At 38.0% G+C, this 24504-nt stretch overlaps 2 protein-coding genes across 5 annotated transcripts; one reads left to right on the plus strand and one right to left on the minus strand.

The window, feature by feature from the left end:
• On the plus strand, nt 1-24504 carry LOC113679347 (HBS1-like protein). Of its 3 annotated transcripts, XM_089189739.1 has the most exons (21): nt 1-184; nt 820-885; nt 1404-1571; nt 1889-2020; nt 2416-2463; nt 7383-7575; nt 8101-8194; nt 8924-8984; nt 9770-9851; nt 10793-10876; nt 11302-11419; nt 12450-12596; nt 12760-12834; nt 12947-13064; nt 13952-14020; nt 14318-14422; nt 18483-18573; nt 19332-19440; nt 21882-21982; nt 22547-22691; nt 23309-23546. In XM_089189739.1, the coding sequence occupies exons 1-21, from the start codon at nt 142-144 to the stop codon at nt 23315-23317; spliced, it is 2058 nt and encodes a 685-aa protein (XP_089045865.1). In that variant the 5' UTR covers nt 1-141; the 3' UTR covers nt 23318-23546. The 3 variants fall into 3 exon arrangements, with proteins under 3 accessions (XP_089045865.1, XP_089045866.1, XP_089045864.1); XM_089189740.1 differs by lacking the exons at nt 19332-19440; nt 21882-21982; nt 22547-22691; nt 23309-23546 and adding an exon at nt 24357-24504; XM_089189738.1 differs by lacking the exons at nt 7383-7575; nt 8101-8194; nt 8924-8984; ... (11 more) ...; nt 22547-22691; nt 23309-23546 and adding an exon at nt 3996-6683.
• LOC149036692 (uncharacterized) lies at nt 14733-17744 on the minus strand. 2 transcript variants are annotated; one of them, XM_089189742.1, is made up of 4 exons: nt 17650-17744; nt 16103-16759; nt 15663-15790; nt 14733-15186 (listed from the first exon to the last, which is right to left on the minus strand). In XM_089189742.1, the coding sequence occupies exons 2-4, from the start codon at nt 16696-16698 to the stop codon at nt 14870-14872; spliced, it is 1041 nt and encodes a 346-aa protein (XP_089045868.1). In that variant the 5' UTR covers nt 16699-16759; nt 17650-17744; the 3' UTR covers nt 14733-14869. The 2 variants fall into 2 exon arrangements, with proteins under 2 accessions (XP_089045868.1, XP_089045867.1); XM_089189741.1 differs by lacking the exon at nt 17650-17744 and having other exon boundaries at nt 16103-16842.

The raw sequence follows: 24504 nt of genomic DNA on the forward strand, positions 1-24504 counted from the left end.
AAATCGAGGTTGAATCGTCCTTTTCAATATGGCTTCCTTGTGGAGAAGAGTGTCTTCATGGCTTTCCCCTTTGTGCGGATCGTATCTGAAGAGCTTTGCATCGTGATCGACCGATCGTCTTCAAGAAACTAGATCAATAAAATGGCAAGGCATAGAAACTACAGAAATTATGCCTACGAAGACGGTATAGTACATGTTGATTGTTATTAATTCAAACCAAATGTTATCTTTTTCTGAGTTACATTGTGAAGCCCAAACGTGGAAAGTAGAGATGTGAGGCTTTCTAAAACACGCGCTGATTGTAGTAATTCTATTAGTTCAGATGTATGTAACATGAAGTGAATGTATCAGATTCTCATTCGGAGAGCTTTACGGAAATTATCGCCAAGATTTCAATGTACATTTCACCCCATACTTCATTATATATGCATACGTACAAGTTTGCAACATAGGATAAGTCTCGGGTATTTCGGGATTGTCCATCTCGTAAAAAGAACTGCACAGATAGCAAGGAAGGTCTCATAGTCGTAATAAATCATTGGGCTGCAACAAAATCTTTCCATTTCACCCGGTTGATTCATCCTCAAGGTCTTGTTATGTTCATGGCTGTAAACTTGCAGTGATCAATGTGGGGAAATGAAAATGTCTAAGAATGTCAGATCAAATGTGAAATTGAACTCAGTTTCAACAAAAAGTGCAACACCACATGCACATGATGATTTGTCAGTGATTGGTACTGACTATATTTTGTAGAAGTTAACTTAAGTAAGACAATATATGTGTTGCCTTTTGGTCATCAATATTTTTGTTTAACTGTAGACATGTCTGATGATGTGTATGGTCATTCAGTGGAGGATTATGACATAGCAGTATCACCAACCACTGGTAGGGGTTATGTATACTTTTAAAATTTGGTAGGGCTAAAAGGTGTGATTGGTATTGCCCCTTTAACTCCCAGAAGTTATTAACATGTAACCTCTCCTTAAAACATCTATACATTATCCAGCAGACAGGTCATGAGAATACTCTTGATTTAACACCAAATCCTTGCAACTAATTTACAAGGAAATGTGTGGTAAAAAGAGTTTGGGTTTACCCTAAAGTAAATATTGTTTGATGAAATTGAACAACAAGCTGATGTTGGGTTAGAAGAATCAAATTTTTTTATATTACTTGTAAGGAACCATAAATTCATGTACACTGTATGTGACTTACTGAAAACATCATTTTTTGGGTGAAGAGAATGGCTGCGAGGGGAGGTCTGTGTGAAATTATTTAATCAGTTGGTCATTAAAAGGCAGGAACTTTAAAAAACCTGTGACTGTGGAAATCATTTCATAGGTGTTGTTTAATTGAGTGGGACATTAACTAACAATATTTCATTAAATTTTATTGGGCATCAGCTGAGGAATTCCTGTTCAGACGTAGCAATAGTCGGGACCCAAATCTATCAGCATACATGGCTGATAGATTTGGCAGAGTGGAAGAAGAAGATGAAGAAGAATCTGATGACGAACCTCTGGCTACACCACAGGACTACAGAAGACCTCAGTTAGATCCCAGGAGTGAAGGTAAAATACTATAGAAAAAGGAATGAAAACAATATGGAGATAAGGGAAGTCTGAATTTCGAGACTGGACCCTAACACTAACATCTTAATAGGTATGCTGTAACTGAAATCATGCAGATTTGCAGTCAGCCCATTTATTTAATTTAAAATCCACACACTTATAGTGTTAGACTTGAGCAAAAACAATACTTAATGTGAAAAAATGAAATTGTGGTTATTTTTAGCATTTTTATTTTGAGTGCAACTATCTGGATACTAAATTTACTATCTAATTTAAAATTGTTCATCACATGTGACTCTCTTACACTGGGTTTTCAGAAAAATTATCCTCTTGTTTGGATCAACTACATTCTATTCTTGGAGAGAACTTAGATGAATGCACAGCTGTAACGGCAGTTATACAGAACAACTTTGACTTAGAGAGGGCTCTGGATCAAATTCTTAGTGGTGGTATGTTCTACTGTGTATGTTACAGGTCAAATTATGTTCAGGTTCATAATTGTACAGGTTGGAACAATTTTTTTATAACCATGTACATGGCAAAGTTGATTAAACCTTGCTAATTTTTAATTTTTGTAATTATTTAATTTTTGGAATTGACCTTGTAAAAATATTTAGCAAGTTGTTAGCAGTCTGGCCCTCTATGACAGAAGTATTCCTTACTGCACATTCACGAGTTACAAAAAATGTGCCATGTCTAATGAGAGAGTCCAGGATTTAGGATTATTGTTAATATGTTGTCTTGTGTTGTTTGTCTGCTAACCATAGAAGTGTTCAGCAGATAGATCAAGGGGAGTTGATTGCATTGATTTCAGGTTAATTCTGTTTTTATTTTGTTTTTCCAGGGGAAAAGCAGGGCATCAAGGATAACTCGCGTCCAGCTGGAAGTAAAGGTGAGCTTATATAAGAACACAATGACTAGAGAAATTTTCAGTTGAGTGCTAAAAGTTAACCCTTTACACCTAACATCGGTATGCAAGTTCTCTATACTGTTCTTTATACATTTCCTATGGTGCTTGCAAGGAGAACTTGTTGAACAATCAAGAGCTTCTTGAGTTTCCAACCATTTCTGTTATTCTCATGAACTTAATGTTTAATTTAGGAGTGATACTGTTGGGAGATATTAGATACTTATCACTCTTAAGAGTTAACCCTTTAACTCTTATGAGTGACCAAGAGAGAATTTCTCCTTACAATATCAACACAATATCAAGCATAGAAGTGAGGAGAATAAAGTAAACTATCAATTAGGAGATTATTAGTTGATCCAATACCAAATTCTCCAAACTGACATCATGAGAATTGTATGTCAGACAGTAAAAAGAATTACTAATGAGATCTTGGGAGTTAAAGGGTTAAAAGGTTATGAGGGGATACTTTGGTTGTACGTCTTCTGGCTCTATGATAATATTAATTCAGCAAACTTGTGCCACCCTCTCAATGAATCAGGTGCAACGTCAGAACCAATTGAGATCTAATCTCTGGTATTTTCTCATACTTAGCCCCTTAACCCTTGACTCCCAGATCAAATTTGTAATTTTCCTTACTCTCAATCATACAATTCTTAGAATGTTAGTTTGGAGAATTTAGTTTTGGATCAGCTATTTATCCCCAAATTGATATTTTTCTTTAATCTTGTCACTTATCTGGTTAATATAGCATTGATATTGTAAGGAGAAATTCTCTCTTGGTTACTCATGGGAGTTTAAGGGTTAACCCTTTAGAGTGACCAGCATCTGATTTCTCCTTACAATTTCACCCCTCAATCAATCAGTTAGGTCACAAGAATAAAGGGAATGATCATCAACTAAAGAGACTCTTGATTGCTCAACAAATTCTCCTTGTCAGCACCTTAAGAAATGTATGGAGAACAGTATGGAGAATATACATACTGATGTTAGGGTGTCAAGGGTTAAAGAAGAAGCATGCCCCACTAACCATATAATTTTATATAATAGGCTCAGTTATGCACGCATTCTGATTGGTTCTCACTTATGATCTATTGGAGGACAGATGTATAGATGACATCATCATTAAAACTTTTTTTAATTCTTTATTATACAAAACAAACAGATTCCAAGTTGCTGTGCGTCTGTCCAGTAATAGATCACAGAGGGCATCAAAATGTGGTAAGAACATCAGTGACACACTCGGCTACACCTCGTGTGCCACTTTTTTGTTCTTACCACATCTTGACGTCATCTGTGATCTATTACTGAACAGACGCACAGCAACTTGGAATCTATTTGTTAAGTTGACTTCACCATTGAGAAGTTTTTATGAAATTATAGCACCATCATCATTATGGTCACTTTTAAGTATTGCCTTCAACAGTTCATAAACTAATTTTATGCCTGTTTGTTCTTCTTTTCCATGTTCTTCATTGTGTGATGTTCTTCCTGTTGTATGGCTTTCACAAGGTAAGATTGTGAATTATTTCAAACCCAGTCAGAAAAACAGGTTCAAGTCAATGAGCAAAATAGACTATGCAAAAAAGCTGTTGCAAAGCAGTTGTCTGCAGGTAGAAAAAAGAATCTCAAAACAACTAAAGAAACAACTTTGTTGGCAAATAATTCTGGCTCAGTAAGTTTGTCAGGCATTTCTCCTACGGCATTATCTTTAAACACTTTGGCTCAAGGATCATCTGCTGACAACTCGTCATCAAATGACAGTGTTTTGCGCAAACCAACCATCGCAGCATCTTTGTCTTCAAACTCAAACACAAAATCTGTTGGGTCATTTAATATAGATGGAGTATCTGTATCTGTATCTGAACCTCCTCACACTGTGTCACTTCCCACTTCATTATCATCGGCAGCAGTTGCTCAGTCACACCAAGCAAGAGTCAGTGATGGATCAGAGATGCCAGCACAAAGCATTCTGTTAGCAGCCCCTCTAAGTAGCTTGTCTCGCTCAGGAGGGTCATTATCTGTACAGTCAGTGACATCTCTTTCAGTTCCTCTTAGCCATCTTTCTGGCCTAGGAGGACTACCATCTTTGTCAGAGTCACAGAACACAGATAATAACAAGCTCCCCCTGACCTTGGGCAGTCTATCGCAGTTGTCTCCTCAGCAAGGTCCTTTGTCAACTCAGCCAGTAACATCTTCATCATCATCTCTATTGTCAGTTCCTCTAAGCAGTCTTTCAGGGCAGTTAGGAATATCATCAGTTTCAAAGCTGGTGATGGATGGTACTAACAACCCTCCCTTGACTTTGAACACTTCACAGTCACAGTTATCTTCCCAACAGAGCTCATTATCAGGACAAGCATTGCCATTGTCATCATCATCTCTTCTTTCGGTTCCTCTCAGCAGTCTTTCAGGCCAAATAGGAGAATCATCACTGTCAGAGCCGCCAAACAGTGGTCTCCACAACCCTTCCCTGACATTGAAGAGTTTGTCACAGTTGTCTTCCCAGAAAGGCTCATTTGGACCCTCTAATTCTTTGTCAAGCAGCCCTCTGCTCTCACATCTTAATAGTGTCTCACAGAAAGGCAGTGCATCCACTAGTGAAACAACCCTTGGATCTTTACTTAACTCTACATCCAAAAGCTCTGCATTTTCCTTACCCCTTAGGAACTTGGCTGAGATTTCAAAATCAGGGTCAGAATCAGGAGAGGTTATTACACAGGGACCTTCATTGTCAATGCTGCATGGCAGTTTATTGCATGTAGGACACTCTCCAGGAAGTGGAACGGACACATCACCCTCAAAACTGTCTCAGTCATCTGGCACATCCCTTTCATCAAGTCCACTACCAAATGTTGGTACTTTAAATGAAAATTCTTTGGTTCTCAAATTAACTGACCTGAAGATCCATGGCAATTTAAGTGGCATTCATCAGCAGGAGAACGATCATAATCACAACCAGACAATGGAACACAAAGGCGTAAAAATACCTGTGAGGCCCTCCATGTCTGACGTGCCTGTGAACCAAGAACAGTTAAAATCAGTGCATGCTGGGAATAACAAACCAATACATGTTGCAACAAGTGCAAAGAAAGATTCTGTTAATATTTACAATGGCAAAAGAACAAAAAAGCATTTAGAGGTAGAAAGAGATGTTGGTAAAACACAAATAAGACCGTCTCCATTGAGAGCAAAACCAACCATGTTTGCTTTAACAATGTGCTCTGCCCATAATGCAGCTGCTCAAAGAGTAGTCAAGCAGCTTTACAATGCAGATCTCTCCAACATAACCCCTTTTGACTTCTCTTCGCCATCACCTGACGATATTGTGAATGAAAAGCAAAAGAAAGCATTTTTAAGAAAGAAATGACAGTCGAAAGGAATTCAAGAAAAAATTACACATTGATTAGGCTTAGATATGCAATATACCAAGCACAGCTGATTTTATTTCATTGCTTGATAGTAATTAAATTGAAATGGAGAAAAAATTCATCAAAATAATATTTCAATATGAAGTTCAAAAAAAATTGTCTATATTTTTAAAATTTGTGTAAATTTGCTGTTGTTTTAAATATTTACAGCTAAATGTATATGTTGGAAAGTTTGACCCAATTGTAAGTTTTATTGACTAAATTATGTCGCTGGGGAAACAAAGAACAAAGTGTAATGTCTTATTTGTATTTTAAGAGATCATACTGCACCAAAGCTGTTTTAGTTATGTGATGTTTGTCTAAACACTGCATTTGAATTCCAATGTCAGTATTGCTGTTAACCCTTTAACTCCTATGAGTGACCAAGACAGAATTTCTCCTTACAATGAAACATCAAGCTGAGAAGTGACAAGAAAAATATATCAATATGGAGAGTATAAGTTGATCCAATACCAAATTCTCTAAACTAACATAACAAGAATTGTATGGCAGAGAGTGAGAAGGATTACTAATTAGATCTAAGGAGTGAAAGGGTTAAATTTTCTCTCAGGTTGATTTGCAATTTCCTTTGTTACATGCCTTGATTTTTATTATTAAATTATTAAAAAGAAATTTATTAAAATCAACCTGGGAAAAGACTAAAAGACTCTTTACCTGAAAGGAAAAATAAAGTGCAGTCTAAGAATTACTTTTTTTTATAAATGTCAATTGTATATTTAGTAATATAGTGATTTTGCTGTGATATTCTTTGAAATAAAATCCGTCAGATTCAAATGTTCAGAGTTTTTTTTCAATTATTGGTAACTAGTAAATTGAAATACACAGCTAGAGATAAGGTTATAGACCACTTAACTTATAGTACCTCTTTGTACAAAGGGGTACATTTTGCCTCCCCACAATGAGCTTTCCTTCTCTGTTCTCCTCTTCTACCAATATTTATCAGTGGTTTGTCAACCTGCTCTCTGGTTCACCTTATTTCAGTTTGTGAGGCTCCTATCAGCTTTTGCTTGGCCAATTAGTTCTGGCTTTCCTGCAAGAGTATGGCATGGTGCCTTTCCTCTGGTTGTGGTGGAAGGGGAGGGAGAGACAACCTCCTTATATTGTCCCTGATCATGTCTTAAGCTCTTCTGTTCACTTTGTGTTAGTCATCTGCTCCCCCTTTCCTTTCCAAAATGATTTTTTTTGTTTTTCACTTTTGCCTTGTCAGTTAACCCTTTCAGCCCCAAGATCCAAAAATCAATTCTCCACACTGTCATCTATACACTTTTTTAGATTTGAGCTCTGAGAATTGGGTACAAAATCAAGTCATTTCCCTCAGGTGATATTTTTTTTTCTTTATTTTTATCACCTTTTTCCTGGAAAATATATTAATGCTGAAATTTCTCTTTGGTCACTCCTGTGGGTGAATGGACTAACCTGGATATTATGAAAAAAGTGGCAGTTTTGAAATAACTGTTGTGGTTTATACATCAGGGAACTATAGCAGTGTACAAAAAGATCCTGAACCACAGGTCAAGCTTCATCATCCTCTCCTGAATAATGCGGCAAGCAACAACAAGAAGGAAGGTGTGTTGGACCCAGTTACTCCTCTGGTTACAGCTCTGTCAGAAAAGGCATCATTGGGCTTTTCAACTCCTTCAACTGAAAAAAAGAAATCAATGGAAAGGTAAGGGTGAAACCACTTTTTGACATTACTCCTTCGCACCCTTATATCAGTATGTATATTCTCCATACCGTTTTCTACACATTTCTCAAAGTGCTAAGAAGGAGAATTTGTTTAACAATCAAGAACTTCTTAAGATGGTGATCAATTCTATATTCACTCGACTGTAATGTTTGATTCATGGGTGATATTGTGAGGAGAAATTAGGTGCAAGTCACTCTTTGGAGTCAAACTTTGAATTTATTCAAATTTCTTTCAAAGTCACAACTAGCTTTGCACTTTCCTGCATAGCTGTCAAAAAATAAGTGTCTGTGGACCAGCAACAAAAATAGTGCACTGCTTGATTAAAATATTTTTCTCATGTTGATACATTCTAGTTTATGCCTTTCTCATCTTACCTTAGTAATATCCAAGAACTACACTTTCCTTGCTCCTTTCCCCGACTGCCAGCTATGCTCTTTTTCAGTCATCAAACTTCTCAAACTCTAATTCAGAGGATGTGTTAAGTTTTAAGTTTCTATTCTGTAGCTCTCCTGAAGTACCACTTGAAGAAGACACAGACCAAGCTAAATCAGCAGACACTAGCAAACAAAGAATAGCTGCCAAGAACAGAGAGAAGGAGGTTGAAGTCATCATTTTTCATATTTTTTGATATTCTTATGATATGCAGTTCATTCCTTTATCACAGTCATAAATCTACAGTTACTTGTTAGGCTGGACTTGATTCTCAGAAGTGATTAACATGTAACTTCTCCCCATAATATCCATACATTACTGAGCAAACAGGTAATGAGAATACTCAAACTCAGACAGGTAGAAGTTGTTATCTTGATCTATCACCAAATTCTCGTAACCAATTTACCAGGGAATGAGTAGAAACAAGAGGGGAGAATTAACAATCAGATCCAGGGAGTTAAAGGGTTTATTAATCATTTTTCAATTTGAGTTTGAATAAAGACATTTAACATTTAAGCACTTGAAAAGAATCTGGAAAAAAATAGGCTACTACAGGATTCAAACCTAGGCTTCTCAGACACTTGTTAGGCGCAACTACCAACTGACCTACAAAGCGACAGGTTGGAAGCAGGGCAAATTTTTTAGGGAGTTCTTCTTTCTTGTACAGCTCATCAGTGAGGATCATTGCCTTATTTGATTTTCAATTGTTAGATCTAATAAGATCATTGGTCTATTTGATAATCAACCTGTAGGTCTAATGAAACTTTTTCATTACAAATTGTATCACATTCCTCCATGGGAAAGAAGCCTTGCTAGCAACTTTTGCTTTATTTGGTAGGTCATTATTATTATCAAATGCCTCATAAATTGCATTCACTTCGATTTTTGACTGCAGGTGCAAGAAGAGTATGACAAGCGTCAGAGAGGAAAAATTCTTCTTAATTTGGTGGTGATTGGTAGGTAATTCCACAATTCAATTTTCCTGAATTAAGATTATAATCTTAGAACAAGAAAAATCACCCTTAAAAATGTTTAAATGTGGTTGAACTTTAAATGATCACCATCAATGTCTAAAATTTATAAAGGGGTAAGTTTCTAAAGAAACTGTGGTGCTGCGTCAGTGGGAGAGTATAGCAGGTAATTTAGTGTTAACAACTGAGTTGAAAACGTAAATTAGCCTCCGTAAAGGGTAAAAAAGCTGACGTTTCGAGCATTAGCCCTTCGTCAGAGCGATAGTCGCTCGACGCTCTGATGAAGGGCTAACGCTCGAAACGTCAGCTTTTTTACCCTTTACAGTGGCTAATTTATGTTTTCAACCCAGTTGTTAACACTAAATTACCTGCTAATGTCTAAAATTTATTGACAACAAGATGATAAAATCATGGGCTGTTGGTTAGTTCTTTTAAAATCATTGTTAGCTAATAGAACAGATTATTCCTACTTCAATTTTCAGTTGATTGAGGCATGGAAAAAGGTTAGCAACTGGGCTTTTATGGTGAAGTAACAGTGTTGTCACAGCCAACCTTCCTCAGTTCCAATGGTAACCAAATCTCAAAGGCTGTGCACCACCAACCATCAAACATGAAAGCCATCCAAAGGAAGTCAAACAACAATTTGCCACTTGAAAATGTGGTCCCCAAACTTCCCTCCTGCCTCACTCAACTGAAAATGACAGTATTGTGACAAGTATTGACAAATGACTGAACTGCAGGTATTAAAATTGCTTTAATATTTTCCGTAGGTCATGTTGATGCTGGGAAAAGCACACTTATGGGTCATCTTCTTTATCGTCTTGGAGATGTTTCTAAAAAGTCAATGCATAAATATCCTTTTGATTTTAATAAATTTATTCTACTTTTGTCAAATAACTTATAGTCTATACATTGTAGAGGATTTTTATAATTTTGACAATTTGTAATCATGATTTGACATTATTTGTTCAAACCATTAGAGCATGGACAAGAGTAGTATTGCTCTTTTAAGGTTCATGAATTTTAAGTACTTCCATTTATATATTATGAATTAATACATGTGGATCTTGCCTTCCTAAAAAAGTTTTTTTAATGATAAAGTAACAATGGGATCACTGAGTTGTGATTTAAAGAATATCATGCAAAACCATTTGTGGCCAAAACTTAATTTTCATGGCACTTTCTATGTAATGTTTGTCTCCTCTAAGCATGTTTTTGAAAGACGAACCAAGTTAAAATGTTTCCCTTTGAGACAAGGTCTGTTAAACCATTGACCCCTTATAGTGACCAGCATCTAATTTCTCCTTACAATATCACCCCTGAATCAAACATTAAGGTAACAAGAATAAAGGAAATCAACATCACCTAGCTGAGCTCTTGATTTTTAAAGAAATTCTCTGTGTCAGCACCTTAGGAAATGTATAGAGAACAGTATGGAGAATATGCATAATGATGTTAGGGTGAAAAGGGTTAATGAGTTAAGATTCAGTAACACACCCAGTCTCTTACCTGGAAGCTTGGCACTCTATCTTAGTAATTGCACTATAAAGCTTCCAGGAAAGTTGGTATTCTGTTAGTTATCCTTGGCAATGTGTCAGTAGCCTGTGAGCAGGACCTCATTTTTAGCCCTACAAGACCTGTGTTTCTCCATGTGATGGAAGATTTGAAATGAGTTGTTGGGAGGTTTACTGGATATGAGGCACTAAGAATGTGTTAGACCCATTGCAGATCTATGGCTGGCTTGTACTTGTAATGAAGATCTCACATAAGTAACCTTTTCTTAACTGGAATACATATGAAATGGAGAGTAAAAAAGCAGGAAAAGCTTCTTTTGCATATGCCTGGGTTCTGGATGAGACTGGCGAGGAAAGAGAAAGGTAAGTTACCTATTTAACAAATAGATTCCTTGTTGCTGAGCATCTGTTCTGTAACAAATCACAGATAAAGTCAAAATGTGGCAAGAACAAAAAGTGGCTGATCTCTGATGTCCTGACCATATTTTGACTTCTCCTGTTATCTTCTACTGAACAGACCCATGGCCACATGGAAACTATTTGTTTCCTTTGATAAAAGGCAAAATGTTGTTAATGGTGAGGTCATCTATGGGTCTTGTCCTGTAATAGATCACAGGTAAGGACCAATCAAAATGCAAGCATAATTCAGCTTATTATGTAATAACCCCAACCCTAATCAAATAATTTTTTACTGTGGCAAGGAAGGGGATATGTGAGATCAAAGACCAGCCTCTGTTTTTATGAATTCTTTGTTAACCAATCTGAGTGATGTGCTGATTTTTTGACAGGGGAATAACAATGGATGTTGGTTTAACAAGGTTTGAGACAGAAACCAAATTGATAACACTCATGGATGCCCCAGGACACAAAGACTTCATTCCAAACATGATCACTGGAGCAGCTCAGGTTTGTTGACTTTTTGATTCCTCAGCTGCATTTAGTGACATAAATAGTTGTTAATTGACAGGGTAGTGTTGTAAAGAAGTAATGAGTAATTACCATAGCAGACAGCCATGTCTATGATCAGTCCATGACAGATGCTGCCGCATTGCAACATAGACCAGGCCTCTACAGCTTGTTGTGCTGCTTCGTCTCGCTGCTTCGTCACACATGACTCAATGCTAAGTAGACTTTGCACACAAGCTAGAGAATCAGGGGTGTTCAATGTCCCCACCCACCCCGTGATGGTAAGATCACATGTATGGAGTCTATGTACCGTGATCTTTTAGAAAGTGGTGTAAGTTTTCATCTGCACCCTCTGAATGGATTGAAAGAATGTAGGAGATAAGGCAATAGCTTAAAGTAACTTTTTGGTTTTTCGAAAATTGTGGTTGGCTGGATGAAAGCTTTTAATGATAGTTTGCAAGGGTAGATAAACCCCAAAGAAGAAATAGTAAGCTAAACGAGAATGAGAACTGTGAAGAATGGAGAAGATAAAGCAGATCTGAGATTTAAATGACAAATTGTAAATTGAAGGTAAAATTTTGAAAAACTTTTAAACTGTGTTAGCCGCTGTAACATCACTATCTCATATGTTTGCCATCTAAACTAGCATGAGCATTTTTTTGCAGACAGTTTTATCTTGTAGTTTTTGTTTTCTCTGTTGTTGTTGTTGTGTTATTTTTGGCTCTGTTTTTGTTGTTTTTCTTTGGGCTGCATTGACTGGTATCTTTGGTGATCCCAAAGAGTGACTAACATCTAATTTCTCCTTACAATATCACCCTTGAATCAGACATTAAGGTCACGAGAATAGGGAAATGATCACTAACTTAAGAAGCTCTTGATTGTTGAACAAATTCTCCTTGTCAGCACCTAAGGAAATGTATGGTGAACAGTATAGAGAATATTTATACTGATGTTTGGGTGTCAGGAGCTTAGAAGAAATTGCTGTCTGTGCAATTATCTGTCAAACTGATATTCTGAGGTTTAATCTCAGGCTGATGTCGCTGTGTTAGTGGTTGGCTCCAGCACTGGTGAATTTGAAGCAGGATTTGAAGCTGGAGGACAAACAAGGGAGCATGCGCTGCTTGTCAGATCACTGGGTGTAACGCAGGTCATAGTGGCTGTCAACAAGCTTGACAACGTAAGTAGTTCTTGTATGTAAAAGTAGAAGTTTTGTATGAGTACGCAAGATTCCATAAACAATTTTTTATGGAACTTGCTTCTTGAGTGATGTCCAAACTATCCAAGTTGTTCATATTTAGGGGAAGACACAGTAACATCCTGTACAAATGTTTTGATTTCAGGTTGACTGGTCAGAAGCCAGGTACAATCATATTACAGGAAAACTCAAGCACTTCCTAAAACAGGCTGGGTTTAAGGTATGTTCATCTTTGTACAAGTTACGTAAAATGTGTAATACCTCCCTCCTCTCCCCTCCCCTCTTACCCCGGGTTTGATTTCGCTCTCATAACAATTTTCTGTCCTTGATAGGAGTCTGATGTGGTATACGTTCCTTGTAGCGGTCTCACTGGTGAGAATCTAACAGGGTCTTCCAAAGAGCCTCTGCTGCGCGCGTGGTATAATGGACCCTCCTTACTGGACAGGATAGGTACAAAATCAGTCCTTAAAGAAAGATGTTAAATATTTGTAACGAATAATGAACATAGGAATGAGTATATTCTCCGTGATGTGTAAAACACTGCCAGTTCCGATTTGGTTGTCAGACGCTTTGCCAACCTAAGGGAACTCTTTGGCAAGTTTGGCCTTATACTAGAGTGCAGTTCGGTTGATTGTTGTTAAGCCTAAACAAGATTTTCCCCATTGGCCAATCGTAAGAAAGGAAATATCACAAAGAACCAATGAGAACCTAAGGTAAAAACACGGTAAAGTCTTTTAAGCGGGGGAAACGTGACTTGCAAATTCGCGATTGGCTTAAGTTTTGAATTGGTTGATTTCACGAATGGCGCGAGTTTTCTTGACCAGCTTGAAAGCGTGCTGAAGAGAGACAAAAAGCCATCCCGGACTACTATCAATTGGAAATTGATTTTACGTGTCGAGCACACTGCTATTGCTAAGTTCAGTAGTCAGTGTCAAAAGCATCGTGCGTGATTAGTAAGAGGAAAGGATGCGAAAGATAGAATAGCGAGCTTGTTCGTTCAACATGTAAGTTGAATGAATAAAGGGGGTAAATTTCTAAAGAAACTGTGGTACTGCGTCGGTGGGAGAATATAACATGGTAATTTACTTTTGTCAACGGAGTTGATAACGTAAACTGGCCACCGTGAAGAGTTTCAAACCCGACGGTTCGAGCGTTAGCACTTCGCCAGAGGAATTGTTGGTTGTGTGTGGGTTTATATGCAGAAAATGGAGCCACGTTCTGCACATAAACAGACACACGGGAGAAATTATTATTTGTTATGTTGAAGCATTGATGTCACCTGTAACAAAAGGTCAAATATCTCCAGTTCTGGAAATTTTAATTTTTTTTTCCAATAGATAATTTTAAGCCTCCAAAGAGGGACTTGGACAAGCCATTTCGGTTTTGTGTGTCAGATATTTATAAGGGTAAGTTTTACTCTGTGTGGATCTGGAGTAAATTTGATATTTAACTATTTCTTTGGAAATAGAAGCTGGTTTGGGCCAGTTTTTTTTTTAAGTTGATTAAATCGCCATTATTGCTTGATCTTATCCTTGTTTTTAAAGCAGAGATAAAAGTCTAATTACTTAACCTTTACATTCTAACACCAGTATGCATGTTCTCCAATATGAGGTCTAGTTTCATTAAAACCCTAAACCCATTCAACACGAGACTTTTATTATTACAATGTTAGAACACTAACAACACTTTTTCATGTACTTCAGGAATGGGAGCAGGAATAAACGTAACTGGTAAACTGGAAGCTGGTAGACTTCATGTCGGTGACAAGATTGTCGTTATGCCAGCAGGAGAGCAAGGACAGGTGAAAGGTGAGCAAAGCTTAGTTTACAAATGATGGTTGCGTGGCAAAATTAAGGAAGAGCGCACTTTGATTGACTGGTTAAGTGATTGATAGAAAGTCGCAATGGCCAATCAGAAAAGGAAAACATTGCAAGCACCCAATGGAACACAAGTTGATTGGTCGAGAATTCGGCGCGAGTTTCCTAGACTAATCACAAAGCGTGATGAAGAAAAAACCAACACAATTCAGTATTGCTTTTGAGGCGCAATTTTAAATTTCCCAGACTAACTTTGGGCCTCATTAGAAGCCAATAGTGTATGTAAACTCCTGGCTTCAATGAGAAGCAGTAAGTTGTTTGGTTTCAACATTTGTGTTGCCGATTCTAACTTCTTGGACAAGCTGAGTGAATATTCATCAGAGTATGTTTGAGTCAATTCTATCGTAAAGGATAGTAATAATTTAGCCGCCGTTTTTATCATTTCGGAGCATGTTGTTCCTCATTAACAGTTTTAGAAACGGTTATGCGCTGAGCAGAATGTTTTTTAATCCTTGCTGCAAACCGTTGTTGGGCTAGCACAGGCAGCCCAGCATATGAGAAAGCCTTTCTCTTCAGTCTTGGAGTAATTTGATCAGCTCTCGACTGACTATGGTCATCTCCAGAGGAGTCCCTGAACTCTTCTGTGTTTTGGACTTTACAGGGTGGAAGCTTGGCAGAAGGGCGGAAAGTGTCCATCTGTTGTTCTTTTTGTAATTTTAACAGAGTCGGTAAAGCATCTTTTGTCACTAGTGTTCCTGTGAACAAATCAACTATAGTTATACTTTTGAATTGAGTTTGAAAAATAATGCGGAAAGTTTCAAAGTTTTGTTTTGTTTGCCCTCTGTGTGGTTCAGGAAACCTGCTCTATTCTCTTGTCCAATCAGGCGAAAGTCCGATCGTTAACTGGTCACCCGCGTTTTCCCGCGCTACAGGTCGAGTCTGATTGGCTCCTTGTGTAACTTAACTGTTGTTGTGGATGGCCACGGTGATTACTTTGGTTTTGGGCTTCATGACACCGAGTCAAAAGCGCTTTATAGTATTCTACCGATGTATTATGAACGAACTAAAGTTGCCACCGTTAACATAGACGTTAATTACACTTAAACTTCGCAATTCCATGGTGTCTAGCTCTCTTGACAAACTCAACTCAGACTGTTAGCGTCCTCAGGTGATATTACCAGGTTTATTATGTGTTTCAATCTGAACAAAACTTTAACTTGGTGTAACTTACCAGTACGATCAAGAAGCTTATGGGGTTTGTCAAGCTTGTCTTGTGCCGACATTCCCGCCTGAAATGCTGCTGATCTTTTAATGTGAACAGTAATCGTGAGCTGTTTTGCCACTTCTGGGAACTTTACGCTAAACAAAGAGAAACCAAAGCAGAATTACTATGATCTTCCATGAACCAGGAACTAAGCCGTTTTCTGCCCGTAATCACAACTGTTGATAGCATTATACTATCACAGGGCGAGGCTAAGTACCACTTAAATCTTAAATCTCCCGGTCACTTGCGTTTTCCTGCGTTTCAAAGCAGTTCGCTTGTTTCTTCTTCGAGTTCTCATTGGCTTTTTGTGTTAATTTTTTTCCTTTTTAATTGGCCGTTGTGATTACATTAGTTTTGGTTTTATAATATCAAAAATGGGCGTTATTGATGAAGATGGACTGGAGTACCTAAAGTAAGGTGATAGCTTCTGATATGCACGTGTTGTCCTCGTTCTTCTCCATTCGTCAGCATTTTTTAAAACGTGATTATCACGTGCAGCAGTGCTCGCTTTACCACATTCTCGGAGCAACTGTGCACATCGGATATGCCCCATTCTTTCTGCTGATATCAGTGGAGTTTCACCCAAGTCGTTTCTCTGATCAATATCCAAGCCGTATTTCCTCATCTGTTCAAGAATCATTCGTGTTATCCCAAGATTTCCTGAAGCAGACGCATGATGCAAAGCTGTGTTTCCGTTGCAGTCTTTATCAAGCCACGGAATCTCTCTCTCCTCTATCATGACTGAAACTAACTTAAAACACTGCTTCATACAACAGTAACTAAAAACTGAGATACCGAATTCGTCTTTATGCTCCACTCCGGCCCCATGTCGTAGCAAAATACGCCCCAAAGACACCCTTAAGAATTCATTGTCAAGATCGCAGACAAGGCGTAGCGGCGTGCACATGCGCGAATCGAGTTTATTGACGTTGCATCCCACATTTGTTAGGAGACGTACTTGTTGTTGATTACGACGAATTATTGCCTGATGAAGTGTTGGCATGGCTGTAATTTAGAGACCTAATGACTGTTATGGGGATCACGAGAGTTCCTTGCTGCCTGAACTGAAAATACACAATTGTCGTTAATTGCTGTGACAATGCAACCTTGCCAACAAAAGAACTTAGCCTAAGGGTTAATCGTAATTCAACACCTCACCATTAAACCGAGCGTGCTTTTCGGTACAATTTATGTCTAAATCTGGAGGCCAAAATGCCTCATTTTGTTACGTTTTTCTTCATATTTTATTTCACATTATTACAGAACATTTTCCTTAACCTCTGTGTTCTATTGTGGAAAACGACAGTAATTGCGGCCCCCCATACTCTCTTTGTTATTTTCCTCCGCAACAATGCATAATTCACCTTTGATTCATATAATCAATTTTTCCGTTTTCAATTCGTATTGATCCGTTTTGATCAGTTAACTCTAACTAATTTGAACCAAAATTACTTTCGATTGAGCATAATTCCTTGTTAATTAATAACAGGATAATAAAAATTCAATACCAATCCGATAAGTTGAACCCCCGCTATCTCGAACGATGTTTCGTTTCCCTTGGGAGTTCGAGCTAGTAGAGTTCTGTTGTATTGTTATCATTTTTTTTTTCTTGTTTTAAGCCATGAATATCTTGTGGCTTTTTCCTATTTGAGGAAATTTTCAATAATTACAAAGCAATTGTTTAAAGCATACCCAAATATTATGAACTAGCTCATTTAAATTGTGGTTTCACGGGTTCGAGTTGAAGTAATTTTCAAGTTCGCGATTTTTTGCTTATTTTTTTTAAGCGTTTCACTCGTCTCTTGCGCCTGTATCTGGCCATGAAATTTAAAATGGACCGACTATCAAGAATTTTGCGTAGATGCTCATAAAGAGCCGGCGTTATTTCAATTTAAAATCGTAGAAGCGGGAAAATCTTACATTAGACTCATGCAATTCAATTGCATTTTAATACCTTGTGTAGTTCACATTTTCCAACCTGTTGTAGTTTGTGTGCCATACGCCTAGTAACAAACTTCGCGTCCTTCAGATCGAGTTGGTTTGATCTAAGATGTCGCTATGGTGAAATCAGTTGGAGAAAGTGAGAAGTTACGAACTAACTAAGAACTATCGCCTATGTATGCTGTGGTCGGCTTTTTGAAACAATTAAAGCCGAAATTCGTTTCTTTGATTTTATAATTACGTTCAACTAATGAGGTAGCGGCAAGGTTAATAGGCATTATATTTGTAAACACGCTAAAATACACCAATGCCTTCAAATTACTGAATAGTTAATTATTAATGTAAGTATGTTGTTGTTGGACTTTCTTGTTTTTAGAATCATCTATTTGAGGATCATATACAACTATTTTGTAAAGGAAAACGCAAAATCTAAAAGAAAAACAAACAAACCAAAACGATCTATAAGGTTAATTTGTAAGTGATGTAAATGTAAAAGACCGTCTCCGAAATTACTGCTGGCAGTTTACACCAGTAATTAATAAATTGCGCACCCCTGATATTTGTGCCCACTCCAAAATATTCACCGTTTGGGAATCTTATCTATTTTTTATGTAGCTTGGTGTTGTTTCATCAGTGAAAATTTAATTAACTCTTCCACTCCCCAGAGTAACTAACAAGAACATTCTCCGGACAATATCGTTACATTTTCAAAGCAGATGAAAGCGAAAAGAAATATCACTAGGGGTATATCGCTTGTAGCATCTCAAGCAGCAACTAAAGCTTCTACTTAACTATTCGTTCATTTTTCAAAGGAAGGCTATATGTTTGTTTACTGTTTTCACTCAGGCCTAAGCATACATGACGAACCTGTGCAGTTGGCGTGCGCCGGGGATCACTCCACATTGGTTCTATCGGGCTTGGACATGATGCATGTCGGGTAAGTATGGGATGACTGTGGCACCTAATTCATAGAGACACCCGTTGTACTGTTGAAGCTAGAAGACTATCAGTCAAACAGTTCAAAAGGGACCTGATTTCATTGCTGGTTGGATAACGGTAGCAGACAAATGCCCGCCTACAATTTTTTTACATTAAACGAGTTGTGTTATGGGTTGTACATCTTGAAAAATGTATGCTGAGTTTTTTATTTAGCTTTTTTCAATCCTATACAATTTCCCCCATCCCTATCTATCCACGTATCTCTCTGTAGTCCTTCACGATGAAGGTAATCTTGCACGTAGCAGAAAATGACCCAAAATATCACGATTTATACTGCGTGGGTGGATAACGTTCTCAGAGAGCTTAGTACATCGATCATTTTTGACCACACAAGACGGTAGTGTTCTACGGTTGTTAATACGGGACTCAAAGTCTTGATTAGCTTGCAGACCAGGCATAATTTTTGCGAGTGTGTACTCAGTATTTTTTCAACGAAAATTATGGTCGCCATCTTTTGTTTTAATGGCAGCGAAAGGCTGGGAAGGGAAATAAATTTGTAGAGCGACGATCAAGAATAAGAAGAGGGGTGGGTGGGGGAGTGAATAGTAGTCTTTTCGCCCTTCCTCCCATCCCCGCCCGCTGCCTCTATGTCCAAAACAAACATGGCCGGTTGAATAAACGATCACGAGCTTCTTAAAGTTAAATCGAATTCTAAGATGCCCTAAGTCTCGTTTGTTTATTTTTTTTTATCTTCAGATTGGGAACTGTTTTGTGTCCACCCCGCTCGCCGATCAAGTGTACCACCAAATTGAAAGCTCGCATTTTAGTTTTTAACATTCGTGTTCCTATCACCAAGGGATTCATGGTGAGTAGCCATTGTGGATTTTGTCAAATAAACTATGTTAGGAAGATTTCTCAGATTTTCTTAGATTTTTCAATGATTTTCTGCCCGAAAAAAAAATCCATTGATGTTTTGAAAGGTTTTTAAGTGATTTTATGTGAGTTAGAAAATATACACTCAACTGGGAACTGACTGTTCAGTTCACATCCAAATACGTAAACTGTGGTTGTCGCTTGACATAGCTCATTAATTAACCGTTCTTAAATTGTTCCTGCCGTAGTGTAGGAATTTTGTTAAACGTACGGGATAAGGAGCGAAAATAGCAAACCTGAAAACACTCCAACAGTCGACACAGTAAACAAAATAGACAGAGTTGACATAATCGACAGAGTTAACAAAATCAACAGAGTGTATAGAGTGGACAAAATCAACAGAGTGTACAGAGTGGACAAAATCAACAGAGTGTACAGAGTGGACAAAATCAACAGAGTGTACAGAGTGGACAAAATCAACAGAGTGTACAGAGTGGACAAAATCAACAGCGTACAGAGTGGCCACAATCGACAGAGAGAACAGAATGGACAAAATCAACAGAGTGCACAAAATCAACAGAGTGTACAGAGTGCACAGAGTGGACACAATAAATAGAGTGTACAGAGTAGACAAAATCGACAGTGTGTAGAGTGGACAAAATCAACAGAGTGTACAGAGTGCACAAAATCAACAGAGGGTATAGAATGAACAAAATCAACAGAGTGTAGAGAGTGAACAGAGTGCACAAAATCAACAGAGTGCACAAAATCAATAGAGTGTACAGAGTTAACAAAATCAATAGAGTGCACAAAATCAACAGAGTGCACAAAATCAACAGAGTGTACAGAGTGCACAAAATCAACAGAGTGCACAAAATCAACAGAGTGCACAAAATCAATAGTACCGAGCGTGTATTGCTGATTTGTTGTCCTCGTCTCTCTTCCAGCTTGTCCTCGTATATGCACTTTCCTTTTCCCAAGCCTTCCTAGGATATTCTTGTACTATCTTTTTGCTCTTCATTTCGTATTTGTACGTTTATTTATTTTTTTGACGAAGTTGACAAAATCGACAAAGTCGACGTAGAGGGAAAACTCTAGCTATTATTTTTTTCTCAAGAGGTTCTGAGTGCGGTCGGTATTGTCTGCTTAAGGTGCCCGTACTGTGTACGGTACTAATTAATTTTTGTTTTTTCTTCCGGGCATTATTTTCAAGCAAAGTATTTTTACGCAAAAGCCTATTAATAACTCAGTAATCGTCTCTTTTCTCACTTTCAAATCACTTTGGTTGCCAGCAGAAAATTGTTTTTGAAATGAATTTGTGGTAGCAAAAGTGTCATTTGAGTGATTTAGCAAGAGGACGGGAACGTCATTTCAGAACGGGAAAGCGCGCCGATAGTATAGACATGACTCTATTTCGACTTCCGGTGTTAAGCGTTACTGTTCTCCCCAACAAGTTCAAGACGTCATTTCGCAGGCTTTCCCGTCGCGATCAAAACGCCTGGGACTTGCGTAAATTGTGCACTTATAAACGAGATAATGCTGTCTGGAATGATTTCAGAACCCATTTCCAGCATAACCGGGTCACTTCCTTTGTTTTATTCGGTGTATTTAAACGTACCACTTCATTTATGCTGGATTCCCGAAAGGAGATACGATCATTAGCAAACGGGCTCAGTTCGCTTTTAATTGAGCAAGGCTTGAAACAATCTAATGGCTTCTCTTTTATACATTTCTTCAACCCTGTATGAAAACTCTAAGAATGGGATGCGGTTAATTTTATCGTGAATTAATTCATCAATAAATTAAACTTGCTTCATGTTGAAGTTTATCAAAATGAAACATCACGAAGCTTACCTACTGTATTATTCAGTGTTATTTGTTGTCATTTTCGTTTTTACCGTGATTAAAAGATGTTCTACGAATTGAAGTCAGGGATAAAAAAATTCAATGTTAATACAGAGGAGCCATACAACTGGAAACCATTCCATTCATATGCAAATACGAAACGTGTGGGTGTAGCTTGTTTATTATCCGTTCTGAAATTGTTTCTGCCGAAGTTTAGGAACTTTTTTTCAAAATGTTCATCGTGGTCCATCTTCTCTTAAGGAGCGAAAATGGCAAACCTAAAAGTACTCGCTATCGACGATATCCGGTTATTAATGAGCTTGCAGCAGTTGCAAATGTCGAAGAGTTCATTCCTCAGCCATTCAGCGCCTCACACAGAACATTTTAGCTCTATTTCTAATTGAAGGGATTCCTTAAAGGCACGATAAAATTTTTCGTTTTTCTATTCTTCGATTTTAAAGTTTTTAAAAGAATTGGACGGCACCAAGGAAATGGTGTTGGGAAAACAATGAAAAGAATCCTATGTTCTAAGACTTTTCTCGCTAGGTAAGGAAAGTTAGTTGTTCTAATTTTATCGTCTGTCCGCAGGTATTGTTCCATTACAAAACGTTAAATGAACCAGCTACCATCCACAGGCTTTGTAGCGTTTTACACAAGAGTACAGGAGAAATCCTACAAAAGAAACCCAGGTAAGAAAGCCTATGTAAGTTACCACAAGGAAAGGTAATCCCCTGGCAAGAAAGTCAATGTTCCATTTAGTGCATAGTGCTTGATGACATTTCCACGTCGATGCAGCCCATATCGAAGAAATGACCCTTTCACACTATTTGCAGTCGTTTGTGTGAGTGGGGGTTTGTTGTATACCATCGTATACCCCCGTTACACCCCCATATTACTCCCCCCCCCCCCCAATTAAATATTTCATTTTCTTGGTTTTTTCTTGGTTTCTTCACATTTCTAATGAGTGCTGTAAAAACAAAAACAAAAACAAAGTGATCACGATAGCCAATCAGAAGATGGGACATTATCACGAGGTTCCAATGAGAACGCGATGTGAGAACAAACAAACTTGCTGAAGCGCGGGAAAACGCGGGTGACCAAGTTTTGAATCTGATTGTTTGAAAGGAAGGCGTGAATATTGTAGAATAATCACATACCGAACTTAACCAAAACCGGAGCAATCCTGAGTTACTTTCTACACTCTATTTAAACTTGTTCTTAGGTTTTGTTATCATGTTTCCTTACCTCTTTAGATGTTTAATAAAGAATTCAAATGCGGAAGTTGTAATTCACACCTACAAACCTGTTTGTGTCGAATTATACAAAGACTACAAAGATCTTGGAAGATTTATGCTGCGCTACAGCGGTGAAACCATAGCCGCGGGCGTTGTAACAGAGGTAGGCTTAAAGCCTTGAAATCTTTTTTACTTCAAGACATTCAACCCTTTCTGGTGTTAATCGTTTAGGCTATTTACTTGTGTCCTTAAATAAAGATGGGTAATCTTTCAAACGAACGGAAATGAACGCTGCGTTGAAAAAATATTTTTTGTTATGAGAATAGCTTTCACTACTTACGGGTGACGTTTAGTAAACGACGTGTTTTTGAAGAATTGGCGTGTATTACGTGAGAAGTTCAACCCTTGTTCCCTCCCCAAAAAACGTTAACAGTGTCATAGTCAGTGCCTCTTCTCCCGTTAACCCATTTACTCCCAAAAGTGATTAACATATAACTTCTCCCTCTGATATCCATTTATTATTCAGCAAACAGGTGATGAGAATACACAAACTTATCAGGTACAAGTTGTTATCTTGATCTAGCACCAAATTCTCGTAACTGGTTTACAAGAAAAATGTATAGCAGCTAGAAGGGAGAATTAACAACCAAATCTTGAGAGTTAAAGGGTTAACGAGCCCAAAAGTTGCATGCAATGATTCTTATGAATTAAAACCAGACTGTATCGTTCAAACTACTCAGTATGGCGTTCATTGTGTGTTTCTTGCTTGTGTTTCCACAGATTTTATAAAACAGAGATTTACGAGCAAGTATCATCCTCTGATAACCCTGCGAAAAAACTGGAAAAAGTCAATGCTCCAGGATATGGACTGGATTTCAGAACGATCTGAACTATTTTGCTGCTGTCCCAGAAGTGAAATCTAAATGAATTGAAGAAGATTTTTAAAAAAGTCTTTGAGATTGAGGTTCATCGCTGTGCGGTGATATGTTCATAAAAGAGAATTATAAACGAAAAGAAATGTCTTGTCTTTTGCTTTTCTGAACTTAACTGAATATTGGCTGACGCAAATGTTCCGTGCGGTCGTTTTTCCCTGGTGTCTCCCCACCCAGATATCACAAGGAGTCAATGAGAGATTAGATTACGAGCAGGCCTTCATTTAGCGCTGCGTCACGTGCGTCTCTTCCCCCGCGAGTCAGGTTAAGGCCTTAACCCTTAAAAATCCTAAGAAAGACTAGTATCTATTTTCTCCTTACAATATCACCCCTGAATCATACAGTAAGGTCATGAGAATGAAGAAAATTATCAGCAGCAAAAGAGGGTGATGATTGTTACGTAAATTCTCCTTGTCAGCACCTTAGGAAATGTATGGAGAACAGTATGGAGAATATGCATACTGATGTTAAGGTGTAAAGGGTTAAGGAAGGCGAGCTAACGGAAAAACTGTAATGGATGTAACACTACTAGACATCTTTGCTAGACCCCTTGAAGACTTCTTGCTGGTTCGCGTTGTTCAAGGCCACAAACTTTCGCGAGGGCCAAGGAACGCAGCTGCCGAAGCGCTGATAACAAGGGCCTTCCTACTGGCCAATGAGAAATCTCTGAAAAGAAAATGTGAGCTTCCTAAAGTGTAGGAAACCCGAAGCGACGGTGAAAGTCGAGACGGGTCTCAGTTTTGTGTATGATTGATTGAAGAGGGTAGCGACTGAGTTTTCCAGAGAGCTCTATCTCCAAATCAAACATGGCCAGTTGAATAAACAATCGCGAGCTTCTTACCGTTAACTTGCCCTAATAAGATGCCTCAAGTCTTGTTTGCTTTTTTTATCTTCAGATTGGGAACTGTTTTGTGTCCACCTCGCTCGCCAATCAGGTGTACTACCAAATCGAAAGCTCGCATTTTAGTTTTTAACATTCATGTTCCTGTCACAAAAGGATTCATGGTGAGTAACCATCGTCATTTTTGACAAATCAAACCATGT

Source organism: Pocillopora damicornis, chromosome 12 (assembly GCF_964200805.1).
Source record: "Pocillopora damicornis chromosome 12, jaPocDami1.2, whole genome shotgun sequence".
Taxonomy (NCBI): Eukaryota; Metazoa; Cnidaria; class Anthozoa; order Scleractinia; family Pocilloporidae; genus Pocillopora; species Pocillopora damicornis.

Excerpts from the sequence above, each read along its gene's own strand:
- LOC113679347 (XM_089189738.1), top strand. The coding sequence starts at position 142 with ATGGCAAGGCATAGAAACTACAGAAATTATGCCTACGAAGACG. Across the intron at positions 886-1,403 it reads AGCAGTATCACCAACCACTG|CTGAGGAATTCCTGTTCAGA; the intron begins GTAGGGGTTATG and ends ATTGGGCATCAG. Across the intron at positions 2,464-3,995 it reads GCGTCCAGCTGGAAGTAAAG|ATTGTGAATTATTTCAAACC; the intron begins GTGAGCTTATAT and ends TCACAAGGTAAG.
- LOC149036692 (XM_089189742.1), bottom strand. The coding sequence starts at position 16,698 with ATGCCAACACTTCATCAGGCAATAATTCGTCGTAATCAACAACAAGTA. Across the intron at positions 15,791-16,102 it reads AAGCTATCACCTTACTTTAG|CGTAAAGTTCCCAGAAGTGG; the intron begins GTACTCCAGTCC and ends CTCTTTGTTTAG. Across the intron at positions 15,187-15,662 it reads TAAGCTTCTTGATCGTACTG|GAACACTAGTGACAAAAGAT; the intron begins GTAAGTTACACC and ends ATTTGTTCACAG.